Here is a 24,618-nt window from a genome sequence, read left to right on the forward strand (position 1 = left end):
TTAATAAATTCGTTTGCGTACAAATGTATTCAAATGTACATCTGGATGACTTTCATATATAAAGTGTATTTGTTTAATATTGCCTCCGCACGCAACTTTACCTACATTATAAAGGTGGATTATATTCAAATGAGAATATTTCATATCAGTTTGTAATATTCTTGAGACATGGAAAGGCTGTGATACGCCATTTAATAAATAAGTTCGCCCGGAGATTGCCCCCCACATTTTATACGAGATCGTTATTCTAAAGCCACTCATAACTTAAAGCAAGAATTTTTGGAAAACGACACCAAATTTTCCTAAAATAAACCTTACGCAATATTCCGCCGCCGAACAAAATAAAACGAATAACAGGAAGCACGCTCACAACAAGATAAGCAATTTTGGCAGTAAACCTCCAAAAGTCGGAGATTTCATCAATTGACTACACTAATATTTCCACTTCGACTTTCGGCGGGGATTTCGAGGGCTCAAATTGATTCCACTTTGTCATAAACTGAAAAGTTTGCCCACAAAGCGCACAAACAAAAACGGACCAGAACATCAAAAATCAGACGAAACTCCGTCAATTTTGAAACACTTTAGAGTCGTGCTCAAATAAAAAAAACATAATACATGTATCAAGGTAAAACCGAACGGATACCTACTTGACTTATGACATTAGTTTCGCTACTCCTTAAACGAAATTTACAAGTAAATAACGCCCTTTCTAAAAACGCAACAATTAACATAACGATAACGGTCTTGTAATTCCACATAAACAACATGTAAATTAGCCCGAGAAACATAAAGCGGCGCTGTTCTTGCCCTGACCTTCCTGTCACTCTAATATTCCGTCTCGAGACAGTTTTGTTGACTTGAGTACTCCAGAATCTGATACAGTCCAAGATCGTTGTTTATAGCAAAATCAACATCGGTCGTGGCAAGTTTTGGAATTGATTAGGGCGAATAGCGCGTTTATGGTGATGCGCATCGACCAGCGGCCAAATGATAAGGTCGGCGTGGCGTGAAAATAAAAAATACATTTCCAGGCGGGAAGATTAACCGTTTCCCCGCCCGCCCCCCATGTAAAAGCTCATCGTTTCCTCGTCAATCATGATAGTGTTGGAGCGCATGAAATCCAAAAAGGAACAGGGCGAAAGGATGGAGTAAAGCGGGGAAAAACACTAGAAACCAAATCAACCCCTATCCTTGGCACGCCTTCTGTGGTGCGTCACGAGTCATAAAACTAAATTCACAGCAATTTACGGTTTCCTTTCATCAAATGTAATGGAATAACGTTACGCCGAAATCGGATAACAAGCAGCAATGCCATTTCATTTATCGTCATTTTTGTAGCAAATTAACAAACTGAGCAGAGGACTGCTTTGCACAGATGAACGGGAAATGAAGATGGATGAGTTTCGAGCGATGCTTGCCTGTATATACCGTATATAGTGTATATCTATGGAAGAGGGGCGATGAGCGTGCCGAAACTCCCGGTATCATTGCACACTATGCTGGATTGATTCATTACAAGTGCCGTCGTTGATTAATGACAACACCAGGTGGCACATATCTCACCTGCGTGTTTGCGCAGTCTTCGAGACGTCGGGGGGTAAATGAAAAGGAGACAGCCACCGAGACAATATTACCGGCGAGATTTAAGCCCGGTACTTCCTGGTATTCAGGTGTTTCGACGAAAATATGGGCCAACGCAAGAGTGCGGCCCGTGAAATATTACAAATAATAAACGAAGGTTCAAAGCAATTAATACTGTTAAGTTTGTTTAGGCGCATTGTAACAGTAAGCTCAATTTCGTGACATTTGTCGATGTGTTTGAATCCACTCAAGCGGGATTAATGTGTGCGTTTGTGAATTTGGGGTTGCAGAAAGATTAATACAAACATACAAACATGAAACGATGCTCGCAAGTGACAATTTCTCTGCAGCCGACAAATATTATAAAAGGAGAGATTTTATAGGTGACGATTCCTCCGAGCCTTTTCATATACACCGCGCAGCGTTTCTCAGGAAAACTACTGCAATCAGTGATTCTTTAGAACTTTCAGCACGAGTGGCGGCAACTCTTGACTAATCCGAACTTAACGACACTGATACTTCTGGAAAAGGGACATATTTAAATCCAGACTTTTGCTCTTGAAAATAATAATTCACAGCGACGAAAATGCTTTATTTCTTGATTAATCTTAATAAGCATTATCGAGTCAGCCTTGGAAAGGATTTAGCTTTTCGCAATATTACGTAGTTTGCTGCGTTATAGAGATTTCCTCCACTATCAGTCTAACATATCCAATATTTTCTGTATCCCTGTTCTCTTTCGACATGTTATTCTTTCCTTTTTTTTTGTAGATACGAAATTTCTATGAACTCTGTCTTAGGTACATCGTTTTAATCTATTGCAAAAATGGACATGGCCGACGATGTTGTTGGGAAATTCTTCCCGAAATTCATCCCAAGCCGCTTGAATCGAGTATTCGCACACACCGTTTACCCTCTGATCTTTTCGAAAATACGATCCAAGTATAAACGGTCTTAATGTAAACATTATTTGTCCAGGAAGGAACAACAAGCAAGAAAATAAGAAAAGTTAGAAGGGACGTTTTTATAAAAGTCACAATATTGATTGATATCAACTTACTCCTAGTTTCTGCTTTTTGGCTGCCTATTTCAAATTAGGTTTACAAATTAACGGCAATTAAAATTCATTTTATTAAAAGACGAAGTACGGATTCAGTTCCAAGGGTGACTCGATTTCAAATTATGTAGGTCGTCCGATATGTACTTTGCAATTAGTTCGAAACAATTTTCCCAACAATCACTGGCTTCTCAGCCCAAGCATAAAATACGTAGCCGTTGCTCCTTGTTTTGAATGCAACACCTTCGAAAACAAAATAATATTTACGTTTTTGTGTTTACAACAACACGGGAGGCTCGTCGGCATATTCACACTCCAACCGCCGTTTGCGTTTATTGACAGTTTCCATTGAAAACGGATGCGTTACTATGTAAATAATAAAACGCTTGAAAAGCAAAAATGTGTTTTTAAGTGTTTCCAGCGTTTCCAGTTCGATTTTTAATAAAGCTGTTCTCACCAGGAACGCCACGTAGAACACGATCTAACATCACGGTCTGTAATTCTGTCCCTGGTACATGGTACAGCAATGTTTTTTGTTTGTAAACACTACCACTAAGACAAAACATGAACTGCACACTCCACCTTGCTCCACCACGTGTTTCTTACAAACAAATATGTATGTACATACTACTCTAAAAGCAAGTACCTACTACATCAGGTTTGACCAAAGATAGCGTTTAGTATGTCCGTAAAATAACACCAGGTCTAAGTATTCAAATTAGGATATCACCTTACCAGAGTTCTATTTCCTTTTCTTCTTTGCGAATTTAGGATCACACATGATTAAAAGTCCAAAAAACTTTTTGATATATTCCCCACACTGTCTTATTCTGTATTTATATGCCCACAACTTTTGGAAGCTGCTTCCATCTGTTGTTCTGAAGCTCATTATTATACTAGTTTAATAAGACGTTCCTACAACTCGTGCCACAATACGTCTTATTAAACGAGTCTAATACTTATACATTTGTTCTACTTTACTCAGAATTTTATGAAGTAAAATATGGCCATATGTATTGAGGGTCTTTTCGAATGACAATTAATAGGCATTGCCGTCCGATCGCCAGCGCTATTGCAGTTGTGGCCTACAATTTCGGGAATTCTTAATAACAATGACTACTTTTTCTAGGGTTTCCTCAGTTATACGAGTTCTCCTAAATGTTAAAATGCTTTCAAAATCAAAAATGACTGTTCAACATCCCAATTTTCGTGATGATTATGATCAGATAAACCCTGAATTGCATCAAATACCACTGAGGTTGAGACTGTACAGTCGGCCAGTGAAATTTGTGTCATTGATTCCCCATCACTTCGGCTGTGCGTAACTCTGAACATTACAAAACAAATTGTTACCAAAAACACTTCCGTAAAATCTTCCATGGTTAAAATGTTTTCAGTTTAACATCTAGGCCTTTGTTAACAGAAAGTAGAAAAAAATGTTTATCGCGTGTGATGTACCTTGGCGGCAGTGTTTGAGATCACATTTAAACTGACGCAACGTAGATAAGATAACAACATTTCACGAAAAGTTCGCAACTTCTTCTAAAAAGGGAAATGTTGATTATTAAAATCCCATCATCGAAAGACATCGATGACAAGATTTGTAACCATTCTAACTCCAAGTTTGACCAACCCATAAGTCAAGCAGTGCGTGGTGTCCCAATCGGTCTGTGTAAATTCCAGCTGGAGGCATTTATGGAGCTCCCCCAATATGAATTATTGTTCTTATTGGGAATTGACCGTTCCAAAAAGCGTACTGCAAGTCCGGCCGTCGCGTTATTCCCAGAACAAGCAAAGCCCATTATCTCGCGACGCTTTGTTGCGAAAATTTAATCTGGCAAAAGGATTAATGGGTCTCGTAGTGAATTTCCTACGATATTGACATTTGCGATGTCGAATATCCTCTTTGAGGGTAGGTCCGACTGCGGTCGGTCCCGACCAAGTTTAAAACCAAAGTTTGGCTTGACGTTTTTCCAGAATCTCGACTGAATATATCTCAGTTGGCGCTATCAAAAGATCAGTGGAATGTGGTGGCAGCTTTAGATGCGGATGCCCGCACCAGAGAAACGTACAGACGCTAGACCATAGAGAACGGCTAGAGAGTATCCGTTTCCAACTTTCTGGGTGTTATTTAGGGCTTACAGTGGGATAGCGGGGTCGGACCACCGCTATGTTAGTTAAACTGGTGTCCTAATCCGCGTTCTGTACAGCCGACCCCCGACCGACCTTCATAAATACGAGTTGCGGAATTGTGAGTATTCTTCAAGAATGTTCGATGACGGTGGAGTTCTGTTCAACGGTTCGCTTCAGGTGTTTACGGATCGTGCATTAACTGGGGGGTTTATTGCACTGCGGAACACCTGCTGCGTTGTAAATTACCGGCGAGTATCTAAATATTGCGTGAGTGTATGCATATCAAATGCGAGCACCCTCCAAACAAGCATGCGTGCAGATACACGCTCCACTATCTGTCCATGATATATCTCCTTAATTGCTAAACTGTGTTGAAATGCGCTCCACTGATTCGTCCTACACAGATCCAATTCAACGTCTCTTCATTCGCCTTGCGAATTCAAATTCCGACATAATTCTCCGTATGTGCGGTGGTTCTGTTCTATACATTTGAGGTTTGCTCATTAATGATTAACCCGATAGACTACTGAGTCGCTTCGTATGGGTCAGGAGGCTTTTCATGTCGACCCGTCCTCTAAGGGGGCGGTATTGTTCGAGTAGCTCACGTCGTGAATTCCTTCCACATGCTAATTTTTCTCTTGATACTATGTTAGAAGACGAAGAAAAGTACAACTCTCTTTACTTACTTTTTACGGCATTCGATTTAGTACAAAATGTATAGATTTCGATGTTGCGGCTGCTCAGTACGTTTTGTTTGTTCGTTCGAACAAGGTATACTCAGGATCACGAAGCAATGCGTACACGTCATGGATGACGTAGATCCGTTACCAACACTAAATCAAAAATACGCGCCGCAATACGTGGCAATACGGATCAAAATCGATCAATTTGGGGAAAATTAGATTGGTACGACTGATAGCGAAACATATGCTAAAGTTTTATCGATTTCACAAGTGTCATTGGTGTCAACTTTGGTTATGTTGTGTTATTGTTTGATTTTTAGCGTTTTTCTACTTTTCTGCTCGTGTAATCGTATCAGTTCTTTTCAGAACTATAACAGTTCTTTTTAGAACTCCAAGTTAACTGTCGTATACCGTGGTACGTGTCGCTTGCTTGAACGTAAACATTCCACCATGCCGAAGCCCTTGCACAAAGATGCAAAGCAAATGGTCGCTAATTTAGTGGACTATTTTGCTAAAGAACGCGATAGCGGGGGACCTCTTTTACCACTAACAGCTGTTCAAGACGTAAGTAGGTGTATTTTATTACAATTACTAATGCAGTCACATTGTACAGAGGGTTGCTGCTACTCTGGGTGTGTGTGTGCGAACAGTGAACTCCGTGGTACAACAAATAAAAACCGGAGAAGGTGTACATTCTCCCAAGAAATAGAGACCCCCGAACAAAGCAAGTGTGTGATATTAGCACTTCGGAGCAGTGTGCTATTCGAGAATGCTTATATGGAATGGTCGAAAAAAGTATGAATTTGATGCGCACGCCTTATAGATACTAACGATTATTTTACATGTTACACGATCGTCATTACTTGACTGCTTGAAGAAGAAACATATATTTGAGGGTTCTCTGAGCTCTTTAGGAAGAATTTTACATTCTCTATTGGGTTTCGTTATTCTCCAACAAGTGTACGGAAGCGTCTTATGGAATTACATGTTATTCATGCAAAAACAAACTTCTTACGTGAATACATGCACAATCAGCAGAACCCAAATCCTTTGCTATGTGATCTTGATGAAACATGGATATTTGAAAATGGTTCGGTAGTTAGGTCCATGGCAAGACGATAGTGTCAAAAGTATCAGGACGTTCAAAATAGAAGGGAAAAGTTAGTAATGTGTTAGTTTCACGTTGGTTATTTATTCTTCTCACTATATTTTAGATATATTGTATTACATGTAGGTACAAGCAATGGATTTATTGATGAAGCAGCGCTGGTATTTTCTTCTAATACCAAAAATCCAGACTATCATGGCGAAATGAATCAACAGAATTTTCTCAAGTAGTTTCAGTTACTCATGAATCTTGAAGAACCGTCACTGATTATTATAGACAATGCAAGCTACCACAGTACCCTTGCAAACAAATGTCCCAATGGTTCATGGAAAAAAGCAGAAATTCGTGAACGGCTTTAACAATATGACATAAGTTCAGATCCATAGCTGTTAAAAACGGAACTTCATCATTTGGTTGCACAGTAATGCATATACTATTCTCTATCATTTCATTTAAAATATCATGTTTTTCAGAAACAAACATCCAAAAACGTATGTTGCCGTGAATTGGGCCAACAGAATGGCCATAGAGTATTGCGTTTGCCGCCATATCATTGTGTGTTTAACCCTATAGAAAATATTTGGGGAATTACTACAAATTATTATTCCAAACACATTGGGCGTGATGGTTATGGTCAAACAAAATTCCGTGGAAATGTGGAAAGAAGCGTTAGCACATGTCACGCCCACAATGTGGAAAAATACTGTTGACCATATGAATAAAATAATACGGGAGTGGTGGGATTATTTGACCGTGAAGAGATTGTGCCGTTTATAATCGACATTAACGAAGATTCAGATTATAGTTTTAGTGATTATGACAGTGAAGATTCTAATACTGCAGAGGGCATTCAGCCACTGTAACATGTAGGTTATTTTCCATTACCATCCTAATTGATTGTACTAGCGGCATGTTCTGCTGATGTCTTTTATAATCACACTATCACTTCACTGGCCAAATATACAGATCACTGGTCAGACGAAGACGTTGTGCAACATCAATAGTTATTATTATTTATAGTTTACTTTTGTATCTGTTCCATGTCAATAAAGTAACTTGTTCTGTAGATGTGACGTGGCCATTGTGGCATTGAAGACGGTAAGAATATTTCTCTAACTTGAAGCCTGTCACAACAATTCAATGCTGTCTGTTTGAAACGTATGTTGACATTCTCGTTGGTAGCTTTAAGTACAGTATGAAGCCTTGTACCACCCTGCAAGTATGTGTTTAACACCCAATTGTCAATTTTTACCAGCAGTCAATGCAAAAATGAACGTTCTTAAAGCCAGTCATTCACGTTCCAACGCCGGGGTACAATTGTATTAGATACAACTGCTGCACAATTCTGCTGATAAGCAGCAGTACACACACGTTACAACCTTGCAGTTAAAAATTTGCGATCGTGGTGGCAACATGTCCGAAGAAAATGGACTTTTATACCTGCTTTCACGGTTTGTATAACGTACACTGTCCACACGATCAAATTTCCATCCAGTACAACACGATTGTACTGCTGTACACAGACTTCTTCACCAACCATCCACATCCAACCGATTTGCTTGTCGCATACACAGACGTTCAAAAACACTTCAATTTCGTCATATCCTACACAACTGTGCCGCGGCGTTGGAACGTGAGTGGCAGGCTTCAGTGACTAGGAACACGTGAAAGGGGTTACAGTCATGATCTTTCCTGTGCCTGAGTTTGTAATTCATAGCATCTGTGCAGCCTGCAGCATGCCCTTGTGTGCTGAAACACTGCAAGTGTAGCTTATTTCTTAACTGTTGCTTCACACAAACGGTCTTCTCATGCTATAATCCTAAATAGAACAAACCAAAACAATAACAAGCCGACATGTTTGTTGACAGTTTTCAAACCGATTCATTTGTATGATAAACGTGGTAGACGCATGACGTCATACAGAGTCCGTGACGTGTACGCATTGCTTCGTGATCCTGACTATATCTACTAAAATTCTTAGTATAATAGATGATTGATGTCCCTCGGGGGTCTGTGTAGTGCTATGTAATTGACCAAGTTTTTAATCGACGGACTGCTGTGATATTTTTCACGCTGTCTTGTCCGCTGTCGTCCGACGTTTAATCAATGGAATCCACGATTTATTTTATTTATTTGGATCGTTTGACCCCGATGACGAAAGCAGTGCTGACTCCCGCGTCATAAATTACCACCTTGACAGAAGGTGGCTCTACCGGTTCGAAGCCACCTCCCCCTCCCAGCACTTTTTTGTATTGTTGTCTGCCTACCTTTTGATGGTTCTCGTTTAGGCAGCGCAATATACACGTACGATGATAGATACCCGGCATTTGTTCTCTTTTTTTATTTCCTCCCGCTGACGCTTGATTGCAAATAAGTAGAACATTATTCAGCACATTACACAATCGTTAATCTGACAGCTTGAGAGCGACACGGTTCGCTAAATGGAACGAATCAAAATTCGCATGCATTTAAACGAGACCGGCGCAATTATAATCGAATCGAATAACCGAGCGAAATAATTGAGAAAGCAAGTAGTAATGAATAAAAATCCGGACGAAGACCACCTGAAACTCTATTAAAATGAAAAGTACACAGATCGGTTAATAGAATTCCGATATAGATATACCTAACTGAAACAACCATCCAATAAAAGAGGATTAAATATTCAAACGGTCATTTGTAGATGGCGGAGAGGCAGCGAGCGCTCGAGCGCCATCTGCCGTCCACCGAATCGGAAATTGCTCTCTTCTCCCAAATACATGCACATGTATAACGACTGTATAACTACGCGCGAAAATAAATAGTGATTAAATTAACGACGGGCGATCACAGCAAGGGCGCCTCCGTTGACACCAGACCGGCTGACATATTGGCATAAGCACCGATTAATTGGAAGGATGAACAATGACAGGGGGAGACACGATCGCAAAAGTGCGCCTGCCGTTTTATTAGAACGCTTTTCAAACGATTTTTTGCCAAAGCCAGCGATTTATACATTGCGCCGGGGCGTAGCACGCATTATTTTTAGGCCTACGTCGGCTACACCCCACCCAAACGGACAGTTCAAAAATTAACCCCCACGCCAACGCCAAACATGCCCTAAAAACGGCACGTGGCGGCCCTAATCTAAAGCTGCGGGTCAATTACTGAAAATGGAAAAGCACATCTTTCAAAATACTGATTGGCCAGTGGATTGCCGATACAGGTCTGTATTGTCGAATCACAACGTTTAAACGAACATTGAAAACAAAACGCTGCAAAAATAATTAAATTAATTTTAGGGAAATTTGACGACTGAGGTGACGCACTGCCTCCAGTCAAATAAATACGTAGCAAATGCCCCATGTTTTTACGTACATTCTTAACAAGCAGGGAAACAAAGAAGTTAGCTCTGTGTTTGGGAGTGAACCAGTATGACGGAATGAGAAAGTTTCCCTTATTTCAGATTATCTTCATGGTTCGGTACATGAGAGTCGTATAGTTTTTTCTGGATTACTTAAAATGTGAGTACAATAGTGGAATCATACATAATTCTCAGTCTTCGGCATAGCGGAAGTGATGGTCATTGCCGTCCGATCGCCAGCGCTATTGCAGTCGTGGTCTACAACTTCGGGAATTTCTAATAATAATTACTACTTTTTCTAGGTTTTCCTCAGTTATACGAGTTCTTTTGGATGTTAAAATTGCTTTAAAAATTAAAAATGGCTGTCCAACATGACAATTTTCTTATTGATCTTGCAATCTTACAATCGGCCAGTCAAATTTATCTCCTGACGTCGCGTCGTCGTCTTTAATATTTGTCTGAATGATATCCCATCACTTCGGCTATGCCTAACTGTGATAATTCTATACATAGATTAATGTAGAATTTCGTAGACATCGAAAAACTGGTGCCCGAGATTGGGTAAATGAAGCGACTGCGGTATGTGTGATTTTAAGTGTAGCGATACATAAAACTGAGGTTACGAAGACCTTCACACGCTCAAGAAAATGTGCACCTCTATAACCGCCATCTTCTATCAATAAACGTTGCGGTAAGATTTGTGAAAAACTGGATTATATAAGCATGACTGTCAAATAATGCATAATCGATTAAACGTACTGTGTAGATTGTGGCAATTTAATTTCGTACGCTTTATTTCGTCAGTCAAATTTCGATCCATAATAATTTGGCACAGACAATGAGACAATACGCCGATTTGAATCCATTATACATAATCCATCCTACGCTTTCCATGTAACATTTGGCAACACGTCAGATCACTTACGTCATAAAATATGAAAGGTTTAGATAAAAAGTGGCAATTTAACGCCTTTGAAATTTCGGGACGTAAAATATTTTACAATAGATCGAAAAGCCATAAAGCCCAAGGTCGTTTTTTCCCGTTCGTTTTGAATGGGCCTCCGGAAAATGAAACTCCCACACTTCATCAGTCGCACATTGTGCCATCCACATTAGGATAATTCAATTTCGGATTGTTTACAAGAACTTTGCCGGGAAACGTATGACAGCATTCTGGAACGAGTAACTGTAAAAGCAATCCTGGTCAAATTGCCATGTCACAATCGCCGAAAAAGCAATACGTTCTGGTCATTCGATCACGTTTACTCTACTGCTGCTAATTTAATTCTATATTACAGGGATGATGTGTGACGGGCAAAGCTCCCGTGCGACACAACATGCTATTCCATAGACCACTAGATTCAATTTATTTGTCGTATCGTTATTGACGGTTGACTGTGTTCGCTTGGGGGATTCGCAGCGATTCTGGCGCTGCCAGCCCCGGTGCATCCGAACTATTGGATTTGGCGCAGGTACGGAATTAGCACGGTTATTGGGTAATAATCGCATCGCCAAGCGGCCATCAACGCGACCTTTAACCCAAGGTTTTTTTTTGCCAGAGGTCCTCCGTCAATCACAACGAATCTGGAACGTTGTTTTGTTCTTGGTGGGCCCGACCAAACCCTCTTCAATCAATTTCGACGGCGAATTACACAGATGAAAAAACTCCGATACCCGCTAATGGCATGATGTAGCACCGCAAAATAACCCCGTACCGTACGCGTGCAGGTGACCTGCCACGGAACGCAAGTCCACTCATAAATTCAGACGGCACAAGAGAAGAGGCGATTATTGTTGTTTTTAAATCACATTTGTCTGAAATCCGTTCAGCTGAAAATACAATTTCAGACGTCGCTCCTGATTTATCATCGATTATCTCCTCTAAACATACGGTACATAAAACTGCGAGTTTGATGACTCTTTATTACTGTCATATGAACCAGAAACTATTATGAAGAATGTAAAATCAATATTGGGGGCCTCCTGTGCCGTCTGGAGCCGTTGCACGATACCGCCAAGAGATGTCTCTGTCGTACAGGATTACGGATTACAAACTGCACTTGCTCTTAAATCAAAACGTCCCCACGAGAAATACTTCCAATTGTTCATCTCGAACTTGGAACCTTCGACTACGGCGATTTAAAAAAAGCAGTAAGCTTATAGAAACTTCGTCTATCCCCTGTCTCACTGGTCGCGGAATTCCTATGATTTAGGGAGTTTATTGAGGGTTTTCGAAGTCGGAACAAGAAGTGCAAAATCTATATGTATTCCGTACGACGTCAGCGTAGTTATTTTCTTTAAATGATGAGAATAGTATCAGGGCGACAGATGAAAAAAGCTAAAGGAGTGTATCGTTTGATATGAGTTGATATGGTAATGCGTACATTAACATCTAATGATTTTTTACCCATTTGTGGCCACAACTCGCGCGTGAGTAGGCCTAAACAGAACATTTACGCACTAGCTTGTTGTCCCACTGAGTTGGTTACTTGTAGACTGTTGGCAGTATCAATTTATGGTCAAACAGAAATTATTTACTTATCAGAGTGAGAAAACGCCTCCCACTGAATGCCATCTTTCAATTTTATTCACAGGTGATAAACAAGACTATATTTAGCATAGTACAGGGTTTCTATAAATGATTATAGGGTCGAAGTAAGTCATGGAAACGTGCCACCTATCACTTTGTGCATTTTACTAAATGCCCAAGGATGCACGCCAAGTATTACACGCATTTGTATAACTGGTTGCCTAACCGCTTCATATCTACTGTTGAAAATGTTCACCATTTTGTTCTCAAGGCACACGTTCACTCTCTTTTTTTCTTAGTTCCAAAAATGTTCTGTCACATCCTTCTATTAATGCTTTGAGCCTATTGTTCAATTTCATGTTACAACAGGAACTCCTGACTGCAATCGTGTTAAAGATGTTTGCGGATTCTGGTCGAGTCGTCTCAAATATGACTCATTGAATACTGGTCACCTGCGAATCAACTCCCGCTCGGATTGCCTTCAAATGACTTGGCTTACCTGAATGTTGTTTTGAATTTGGTTGGTAATTTTCTGAAGTCGGATAAATACCATGCACACCCAGAAGCCGAAATCAATTTTGCGGCGGCCCGTGAAAAAGAAGTTGCGGCGGTTGTTAATTCTCATTCGAAATCGAATCGTTGCGGCCGATGTCATGCACGGTGGCGGCGTTAATTTCAGCATGTAAAACCGGTCATAATGATCAATTAAATATACATGCGTGCACAGAAGGCAATTTATTCAACAAATATACGTACACACAGAACACACCGCAAATCAAGCGTCGGCTGGACGACCGGCTGCGGTTTTGAAGCGCGGTTATAAACACGAATTAATGAGCGGACACATGCAGTGTCAGAATTGCACCACCGCACTCACACGTGAACATTATTGCTTGTTAGTAGACGAAATGTGTCGAGTTAAGGATAATGATCGGCCTTGTTAGAGGAAGAACTTATCCTTTCGCACCTCGTTGCTCTTAACGCTCCAGAAATATGAGGTCCGTTACAAGTGGGAGGCGTGATCCGAGGGGATCCTGTCAAATTAATCCATAAATCCGGCCACCATCTGCCAGGTTTAAGCCGGAGTGGAACGTTGTACCCTCGTTACGCTGACCGGGCGACATGGGAATTTAACTATATCAATAACAAACAGCGGCAATTCACGCGAAGCACAAATCCTCAATGGTCTTGCCGTCATGATCAAATTAATGAGACGTAGAGGAGGATTGTGGGAATACCTAGGTCGGACTTGAGCCAAATACTGTATGGACGTGTATGAGCTCGGACTGTTTCATTACAGCGAGCCGGAGTTTGGTCGTTGATTATGCATTATGCAATGGTTCTGCGCTAACTGCTATCGACTGATATTAATGATTTAACCCGGGAGCAGAAACCAACCGACTTCCCACGATTATACACCTGAATATGACATGTTTGCGAGGTCTTGAATTATTATGTAGTTAAGCCAATGAACCAATTTAGGTGGTTTACTCTTGGCGCTGGCCAAGCACTATTTGCATACTGCACTGTACTCTCCATTCTCAACACAATCGTGGAGGCATAATCAAAATCTACGACCAATCGACACAACTTTACCTATCACAATCCAAGAACTTGGAGCTCAATTTCGCCCTCATAACTTACTCCATCACATCCACACTTTATTACACACTCCTCGGTTGAACGGTACATAACGACACTAAACCCCCTATCACTATGAAAATACAAAATACAACACGAACCTGAAAAGTTTTCTCTCCAAAACAAACCTCGTATATTATAAACCTAACTAAACTTTTCTAGTACGAAGATAGTACAATAATACAAATCTATTCCTGTAACAGCTGTCGAAATTGTAGGAATAGGGAAAATCAGTTTCATTACGTTGCACATCGTACAACACCAAACTGTTATAGCTGCCGTTATTCTCGGTCTCAACTTGTAAAAACGTAAACTAGCTAAATAAAGAGACAACAATCAAGAAGATTCCAGTATCAATAAAAACCTATCAAACTATTAAATCTGCGATCGACGGAACGTCAATTCCACTATTCGACACTAGCTGGATCGAGCAACAACGACAAAAACTAAGTAGCTAATATTTACAACCTCGGCACGGTATCAGTCAGTCACTATTCCCGGCAAGCAGTAGTTTCCCCATCACTACCCTTCCGACATCGTTAAATTTTAACAGTAATTATTTATTCAAATAGACGATCAAGGAGTGACCTCTGTAAAAATAGATTTCAGCAATTTGGAGCCTGGCCCTGAAATATTGAACATTTTGTGTGGAACAAGTTCCGTGATGCTATTGTTTCCAGAAAATTAAATTTGTATTATTGAAGCTCCTTCGATATAATGGGTTATGTTTTCGTCTTTTTTGTTATTCACTTCCATCCCGTTATTTATTTACGCGACAGTTTGTTCTCTTTTAAACGGCCTCTGTACGGAGTGTATAATTTCACGGATGAATAAATAACCAAATAAAAATTCGGGCCGGTGTATAACGGCACCCCAGATTGCTTTCAACATTATTTTTGTAAGCCGGGGAAACCTTGCCTGTATTCACTTTCAGAAAGATTGGAAGGTAAGCAACGCAGTTGCGAGGGTGTTTTCTAAAACTGGGAGCATTAAACTAAACGAAACAATTACAATAATGATTACGTTTGTGGCGAACTAGTTTTTAACGAGTCTAGGGCCGAGCCCGTCCATTGGCAATCATCATTCACGCCATAATCGTCGAGAAATTTAAACAAATTTTTGTTTACATTCGGTGACGCGGCGTGCGTGTTACAATTCTTGTCCTGGACAGTAAAATTAATGAACAACGTATTTAGGAGCTTCGCGTGCTTTCCAGAACTTAGTTATTTCCTTCCATTAATATTCGTGAAAGTGTGCAGATATGTGAGGTGGAAAGAAAGAGAGACAGGAGATAATTTGGCAATTGTTTTATCATGTCAGCATATTTCGTTCAGTTTTAGCTACCAACTAGCGTCAATAAATCTATTCGGAGTTGTTTTCCAAGCGGACATCTATATCTATCAAGTTCGGTATACCTTGAACAAACAAATTTAGTAGAACGCGGTTGTTTTGTTGGTCTAAAACAGATTCGTTCTCAGCGGATTTGATAATAACCAAATAATTACATTAGGCCGTATTAATACGCACAAGCGAGGTAAATTTAAACCAAACATACTAAAACCTTTTCAGCCATTAAATATCCCCAGAGGCCGGAACACTTTATTTGGATTGAATGCGTTAGAAAACAATCCTTTGTAAAATCTACTTGCTTTACGCACCGGATCACGAACAAAAAACGACGCCCTTTGTTGGGCGTAATATCGGTGATGGGTCTTGGTTTAAAAAACAAATTTCACTCGCTGAGGTCACAAATAATATATTAGGTCACATTTAGGCGGATTTTTGTTTAATTTTTATCACAGAGGCGGGCGGATTTTTATGTTCACAAAAAGCTACTAAAATATGCGCATATGGAATATGGTGTAAAAGCCGCCAAATTACTTTTTGGGATTCGACTTTTTTTTTTTACTTTCCAAGCGATATAGCTGACTCCTGTCTTGTGTGCTCACCTTAAACTCGTAAGAAAAATAAAGCTACATAAACATGACAAGAGTGGTCGAATGAATGCGCTTAGCATCTCACTCATACTTGTCCTCTTACACAAGACGAACATGTGAAAACCACATGAGAGATACAAGAACAGTGGAGAAACATACATAAAAAGTAAACATATAGAGAAAAGGAATGAACACAGAAGATGCTTGGAGGATGATGAGACGCCTGTCCAGCGCTCACTGGGAGCAGAAAAGAAGTTCCAAGTTTTGGAATCACATAGATTCGGAATGCATCTTAGCTTTATCAAAAGCACATGAATCTCTAGTAAGACCAGATACAATGGGAGTAGCATACAAGGGGGAAAAGGACTTCGTGTACGACTCTATAAAATTGGGTTCCTCTTCCAAAAAAGAAACTCCAGACGAGTTGTTCTAGTCTACATACATGATAATTACACAATACAAAATATGAACAGATTGAGAGATGATAGATGGTTAACGGCGTTGAAGTGAATACCCCCAAAAAGTTAGAGAAACTGAAGAGGTGATACAAACTTAAAGAAGACGATTATTTAGATAGAACGTCAACGATATTAGAGATACAGAATCAAAAGCCAAGAAACAAAATCTTGCGAAAGAAGTAGCAAAGATCGTGCACTAATCATTAACGTACGAAAATCCAAGAAGGGATCCTTGGATTGTGAATGGCGTCCCCGCGAAAATTGGATTAGTGGGTATGAATGATGGAGTAAGGAAAAAATGTTGAAGGCAGCCGTCCATTAGCACTAATAAAAAGATAAACGCCGTCGCCATCGAGTAGGAACTAGGCGTTTAAGGCGACGTACATAAATCGAGCAAATACACGTAAATATAATCCGAACAAAGGAAACTGTTTAACCGGGGACAAAAGTGAATTAAACCGGCCCATTGTTATCTGTTGTGTAATGGATGTGGATATCTATCCCACTTCCGGTCGACCAGGAACCGTATTTCACTGATATTGCGGTGTGCAGAATCGGTCGTTCGTCGGCCATTCTCTAATGTGTATGTATGCGTTAAAATTCGAAGAGGGAACGTCAACCGTCTTTACCGCACTAGATGGCGGCAGCGTCGTTGCGATTTAATTACACCCTGCGCCACATTAGCGTCGTCGGTAATCGCTTTAATGCCCTCCTCCCGTCCACCTGATATTATACACACTCTAATATCCTATCATTAGAGGGTGAGAGCCACTCCGAACGAATAAAGGGGCAACGAGTCGTGAATTTTTAAGCGCAACAAATCCTGGCCACTTTCGCAAATTAGCTCCTCCTTGATGAAAACGTAAACATTTCGACTGACCGACTAATTATGGAAATCGAGTGAGAAAAATGGTCCGTAACGGGACCACTCTTCATCGAAATGGCCCTCCGAAAATACCCGTAACAAGCTGTCATATATGCGGAATTTACGGCTTGCGTGTCTACCGAAAAAGTTTTTGCTGTTCGCACGGGGAACGCGCACATTTAGCGGGTCAAGTGAAATAAAAAATTACAATCGCCACCCATCCATAATCCGGCAATATATCTTGGAAGCGGAATTGTAGATTGAAATAGAGAGCAGCAACTTTGACCAGTCCGGTTGATCCGGGGCTTTATCCCCTGCTGTTCTACTTATCCTCTTCATTCATCCGAGTTAAATTCTCAGTTTCTATCTAGCTGGAAGTTAAATTATCTTGCTCTCTTATACATATTATCCCCTCTGAACCGTCTTCGCCCTCATCTCCTTTTTTCTCCTCCCAACCCGCGCCCAACTCTGATCCAATCAACGGAAATATCGGATTGTTAATAAAAACAGGTTTTATGGACGACAAGAGCGCTTGATAAATGATCGGATCTTTCGGCTTCGCGCCGCGTGATTAATTAATAAACATTAAAAATAGTTTGTTGCTGGCGAAATTTCAACTTTTGCGCGCACAATCCATCAATAAATGAGCACACCTTGAGCGGAACGGTCTTCAACACTTAATCAACGATCCTCCACCCTCAGGCCTCGAATAATAAACTAAACATGATATTCTTTCATTACCGCAAACACAATCTTCGTCTGCTTTGCCAAAAACGTGACCACGAACAACCGTAACTTTTTCTTTTTGTAAAGTTCTAAAAGTACTTTTTGTTTGTTCTTCGATTGAACTTATTTCTGGAAGCAAAGGTACTTTAAAATAGGGACGGAGAAATATCGAAGGAATGGGGTTGAATATAGACGACCAACCTCTCCTCAGTAGACCCAAACGTCTAAACCCGACAGGACAAGAAATGAAGAGGTAAGAAAGAAAAGGAGGAAACCATACTAGACACAACTTCAAAGAGAGGACTAAAATAGTTTGGCCACGTTTTAAGAATTCAAGGTGATCGATGACTTCAGACAATTTATGAATGAAAACCACATGGAAAATGAATGGCGAAACATTTCGACTCTAGAAATACTTATAGAAACCTTAGGCACCATTACATTGCAAACTGAACCGTTACCCTTTCCAAAAAAAAAAAACGTAAGTTACCCTTATCAGAATATCTCCATTAACTGATGTTAGGTACGATCCATGAATTACTGAAAGCTTATCCTGATCCGACTTAATCTGATTTGATTTCTAACCTGGCTACTATAACGTCTCAACGGATATTGCTTTAAGGAATATCAAATGTCTAATTTAACTAATCTGATCAGCTACCCTTCACTAATTTTTGCAAAGGGAAGTATATCTATGCAGTTAAATGTGTTATTCGGTTGAAAAATAGGTGTCACACCGAGTTCCACTTCTGCCACCGTTTTATTTTTAATTTCCATAAATGATCTAGTTGTTTATCGCACCACGAAACTCTAACCAAAAATTTTGTTCAACCGCAACCCACGATGTAACGATATAATGTTGGTTGCAGCATCCGACTTTCTAAGATCCGCTCTCCCGGATTTTTTCCGATGCGGGGTCAGTCCGCGGCGCGCATTTACTGCACCCCTTTGTTCGTACCCGACAGGCTGTATAAAAACCGAAAACAATGCTAAACAAAATAAAATGTCATGTCGGATGCGGCAGAACGCCAATTTCATATCTCCAGTCGGATTTTGATGGCGAAAGGGGGAGAGCGAGGCCCTCATAACTCGCGAGACTCCGTCGGATAAAAGTTGGAAGAATGCATTTCAATAATTGAAACGATCCTTGCAATGTTAGATAACATTTACGTCGGAGGTGATCACCGTGACGTTTTCGTGTGTATAGCTCGAAGACGACGGGAAATGGCCAAGTTTGTCGACCAACTTTGCCGCATCTTCGCCGGCATTAGCCGGAATCACTTCACCTTGCCTCTCCCAAACTTTCACGAACTTTCCTCCAAATTGCAAATTGTATTTATTTGTTTTCCAGTTTCGAGTCGCGACTGTTGATTTCCGTTAATGCTCGAAAACAGCCATCGATTCTGGTGCGGTGTACGGTTCGGGTTAATTTTATTAAAACTACGTTTATGGAATCGTGGACTTACCCCTATGTCGATTTGTTTGCTTATCGAACATAAGCATTGCATCTTCGATCTGAAACAATAAAAAGACATTAAAGTATTGAATTACTCTGGTCGTAGACTTAATTTTTATCGGGAATTACAGCTTTGGCCAATTTTTTCAATAGTTAGTCAAGAGAATGTAAGCACTGCCTCAAAAACGTGCAGATTTGGAAACAATGAAAATGCTATAGGAGTATTCAGAGTTAAATAACTTAAAACCAATGCTCTTAAGAAGTTAATTTTAGTCCGCAATGAATCCGTAATTTCGATTTCCCTTCACCAAAAACTAATTCTGAACAGAATGTTGTAAGTATGTAAAATAAACGACTAAAGGTTAGGTTGAATTGGTTTCAGAGTTACGAAAATAAGTGAAAAACATCTTCTCAATTACCGACTGACAAGTTTACAACAAAACTCGGTGGACTCGACTCGTTGGCTGAATAATCCTCGTTTCCGCCGGTGGTCTCTATTTAAAATCGTACGGATGGATCGCGAATGCCGCTTCGAGGTTTTTCTGAGCTCCGTAATAGAGACTTCCGGTAACCCGCTCCAGACTTGTCTTTATGCCCGGTCGCCGTCACCGCTGATGAGTCACCCATCATCGCTGCACATAGAAACCCATAGGCGTCGTACCGGGGCAGCGTATGGGTTTCTTTCGTAACAATATGAACTCTCATAAATTGTGAGGACACGGTTGTCAGACGTGACTGAAAGAATATTGTCAAATCTTGGATTTGACCTTTCAACGTTAATCAGTAGCGGTACTATAAAATCAAATAAAGGTAAAACCAAAAAAAAAAAATTAATATAATATTCCTATAATTTACAACTCGTAAGTGTAAAAACTTACAATTTTAATTTTAAACTGTAAAATGACTCATGACTTAATTAAGAGAAAATAAACAGCAACAAATTTTGACGGCACAGCGAAATTTAGATCTTTATTCTTTTAAAGTGGATACAAAAATAACGTTTTGACTATACTAAGCGATTTTTTCGGTTTCTAGGTCAAACTGGCGGGTACATTAATAATTGTGGAACCCTATATCCAACACATTTAAAATACACTTTGAAACACGATAATCTTAGTGTTTACACACTGCATTCCTGAAAAACGGTTATTTCGTCGCTTCCTACATGTCAAGTATTCTTGTGTCTCTATATATATGAGAATAATAACACTATTACATGTACCGTTTTATTCCATAATGAACTGTTATTACAATTACAATTTATTACTAATTAGGAACTTCCGATATTACTACCTGAAACATGCTATTTTCATAGAATGCATATTTATAAAAGCAGATGTTCAGTTAATAGGTCATATTTAACAGTGTTTACAAGTGTCAAAATTAGATGATAAAAAAATATTCGTAAGGTTATTGTTCCCGTTAAAAAGTAACAATTTTGCCAATTAAATATTCCATCTAAATTTATTAAGTGCTAATAACATATTGTCATTAATGCTAATTGTCCTCATAAATTATTAATTATTAAAATGTACTAATAGTGGAAAGCCGATTATCATACATCGGCAAATGTAATATTAAATACACAATTCCATACATTTATATTAAAAATAAAATCTGGAATAATGTTGGATCGCATATTGCATTTTCAATTGGAGTAAATGACCTCATTTTCGGTGGGTTCTCGCGTAAGAATTAATTTAACCTTACTAAGAAGATATTTAAAATTTTCGAGCAAGACAAATCTTAGCAAAAAATCGGGAATAATGAACAACAAAAAAAAAATACGGAAGTAATAATAACATTGAAATAATATTTGAAACGTAAAAGAGAACAATACCTAAAAATGGAAAGATGTAGCTAAATGGTATTATCTTGTCTAAAGAGTTCTTTATAAATTTTATTCAGCCGAAACGTTGCTGTTACTCGACTCCAGTATTAACCCCGAAGCTGCGTTTCCATTCCGGGGTGCCACTGTTTACAGCCTTCCGTGTAATGTAAAAATTTCTCCGCAATCAGTATGAAAATATCGCAAAAGATTTGTTTCACTTAAACACGTGCTAATTACCACAACAAGTTATTTAGTAATGAAACGGTGTGCTTGTAGGCAAAATCAGATAAGAAAATTTAAATTATTAAGATTTATAAATGTCGCGTTTCGTAGTAATGTATGTGACGTTCGTAACATGTTTAGAAGACATAAACTTCACACTTCCGCCACTTTGACGTGCCGTTATTATAGTCGTATCCAAAAACTTTCGCCATTTTCACCCTTAATTGGACAATTTCACGAATGACAACGGTTCCGCCAGTGGCGTGCCGCTCCGAACTATCCTATTTAATTAATTCCCGATAAGTGCTGTATGTTTACATTGTGCACCGCCGTTATTAGTCAGGTAATTGATTCAATGGATGTAAATGTGTTAATTAACCGGCCGAATCGTCCCATCCATACAGCGTGATCGTTAATTCAACCCCGATGATCATCTTCCACCGAGTTTATTGTGTGGACGGTGGCGCTTCGCGTCCGGACTAATTGGATTGTCTTGCTTCTAGGGATGCAAATGTATCAATTATACATGTGAATGGTGCCGTGTACGTGGAACTATCGAGCCCGAGTTCGTTAACAGCAGTATCGCAATTTTAAACTTATTTAACACGAAACGTTAATAACTTGTTTAGACTAAAAGGGTAAATCAGGAAGTAAGTTGCAGCAATCTTGATTTAAAAACCGATAGGAGTAAATAAATTGTTACCGCGTTAAGGCTGTTATACCCATTACTTAGTTAAGGTTTTCAGCGAAACACAATATTATGTTACAAAAACTTTATAATTCGACAGCGTGCGCAATGGCAGCACTAGGTGTCTAACTACCGTTGTACGTAAGTTGTTAATAAAATTTTGGCAATTAAGTGCGCGACGTTGGATATTTAGTCGTCTCCAGCTGCAGGCGAATCGATACAGAGAACGGAGCAATTTACGGGATGAATTTAATGTAATTACATCACGTAATAATAATAATAAAAGTTCAAATATTAACAATATACAATAATTTAGGGAAATTACACACAATTATCCACAAACTTTGGTGGCTTATAATCACACATGATATACAAGCTCGTTATTAACACCAAATTGACATTTTAAGATTGAAATGTGGCTGCGCCGAATTGCATTGTCTGGCTCCTCTCGATGCAAATGTATCAATTATCCATCCGGATGGCTCGTATCCGTGGAACTATAGACCGTGGGTCTTCGGAGATTCGAGCGTGAAGAGATCGACTCTGGTCAGTTATGTGCTTTCTCGCTACCTGGTAATTGATCCGGTTCTGCGGTAGATATCTGCTCGGTCCGGCCGGAGTCCAGGCTCCCAGGGAGCCATTCGCCTGATATCCTTACGAAGACGTGTATCAAGGAAGGCACCTTAACGGCACCTTGGAGAAACGCTACATTTTCACAGATAAATAAACTATTAAAAGTTTTATTTGAATTCTCGTAGTCGACGTCTCGGTTCGAGCCGTTTTACAATTGAAACGCCCAACAGCTGGAATTAGATATTATACGCCGAGATGGATACTTCTTTCTGTATTTGATTTCTCGAGGTGTTGCAAGTCTGACGGATAATCCTGTTAAAGATGACTGGTTTAATCTTTCTCGAGGTTGTGATTTAAGACGTTTCGAATTTCAAAAAAATATTCTTGTCGAGGGAACAGTTCTATTCATTGTTTTTGAATGAATAACAACTTCAAGTTCATCAAAAAGCTATGAGTTAACAAATGAGAAAAAAAAAGCTACCGATTAAATTGTAACTGAACCACTTAGGATATTAATTACTATAATTAGGAATGAAAGAAATGTTAGTTCATCGTAAAATCCGAAGGCAACATCCCAAGTACAGCAAATTTGAAGTTAGGAGTCCTACTCAGGACTCGTGAATAAGCAACAAGGCGAAAAGGAAGTACATCAAAGCAAAAATAAAGGTAAATAATTACATTAAATTTAATCATCGATGGTTTAACGATTTTATGACCATGTGACATTTCTGAGGTCATGCAAACAAACAGTTGTACAAGTCATGGTTAAATAATGAAATAATTCTCAACAGCAAGCTCAGATCTCGAACCAATAAAATTAGTTACGACCAGAAAAGCATCTTCAAGAAGTTAATTGTTAGAATAATTGTTTTTGTAAAAGCTACTCACAATAAAACTTGAAAAAAATTAAAAACGTTTTTGTACTTGATAAAAAATTTCAATAATGTTTTTTGTCGTTTTATTCTGAACCCAACTAGTTGACTAAAAGTGTTATCTGAAATTTGTTTGTTTTATTTCGTGTGTAGACTAACAATTTACTGTTTACTACACGTAAAATTTATTGTCCTCCGAATCTAGAGCAAAATAACTTCACATGAAAGTTTTGATATACAGCATTCAATTTTATTAGTCAACTTTGTGTATGCGATGTATTGATTTATGGTGTTTAGTAAATTTTATATCTTGAAAGTTCCTTCCAGTTAAACAATGAAACCGTTTACTTTAATTTCAATAAAGTCTACTTCATATTGTTTTTTTTTTTCTCATTTATGGCAAAAGTCTGTTGACTTTATATTTGCTGTAAAAGTCGTAAATCTTTATTTTTTTAAATCTCGGTGTTTGAGAAAAGCTGAACAAACAATTAAACATTTACGTAGAGGTATTTAATTGGTACACAGTTTGCTTTCTGGTGAAAAAAGATTACTGAAAAGTAAAGAAAAACACAAAGTTACACAAAAACTCAAACCATTAAGCAATCACAAAATTCGTTATTCTTAAAAGAATCGCAATTAGCTAACTAATTATTATCAAACAGACTTCTTTCTGTGTCGATCAATTCCACGTTTCGACGAAACAAATTGGCTACATATTAAATTAATTACTTAATTAATCCTTGACTGATTGGCAGAATCGCCGAGGACGCCTTTTGACATTTCACAATACCCTTACTCGTTATTTTTAAGCTCACATTTCCTTTATTTGCCGAATAAATGCCACTTTTGAAATAACGTGACGGATGAACATTGTGAAATTCATGGAACGGCATAAAAAGCAGCCATCATTT

At 39.1% G+C, this 24,618-nt stretch overlaps 1 protein-coding gene and 1 long non-coding RNA gene across 11 annotated transcripts in view; one reads left to right on the plus strand and one right to left on the minus strand.

Moving 5' to 3' along the window:
• Rbp6 (RNA-binding protein 6) overlaps window positions 1–24,618 on the minus strand; it is a 396,054-nt gene that overhangs the window by 35,134 nt on the left and 336,302 nt on the right. For all 10 annotated transcript variants that reach the window (XM_064072936.1, XM_064072912.1, XM_064072896.1 and 7 more), the window contains one exon: window positions 19,532–19,580. In XM_064072936.1, the coding sequence (XP_063929006.1) occupies window positions 19,532–19,580 (49 nt within the window). The remainder of the gene's footprint in view (window positions 1–19,531; window positions 19,581–24,618) is intronic.
• LOC135141588 (uncharacterized) lies at window positions 5,551–7,631 on the plus strand. Its single transcript, XR_010282405.1, has 4 exons — window positions 5,551–6,021; window positions 6,071–6,617; window positions 6,672–6,986; window positions 7,039–7,631. It is a non-coding gene; the product is annotated as an uncharacterized LOC135141588 (long non-coding RNA).

This window comes from Zophobas morio, unplaced genomic scaffold (genome assembly GCF_036711695.1).
Source record: "Zophobas morio isolate AGI-343-1 ecotype UQ-CSIRO unplaced genomic scaffold, CSIRO_AGI_Zmor_V1 ptg000004l, whole genome shotgun sequence".
Classification (NCBI taxonomy): domain Eukaryota; kingdom Metazoa; phylum Arthropoda; class Insecta; order Coleoptera; family Tenebrionidae; genus Zophobas; species Zophobas morio.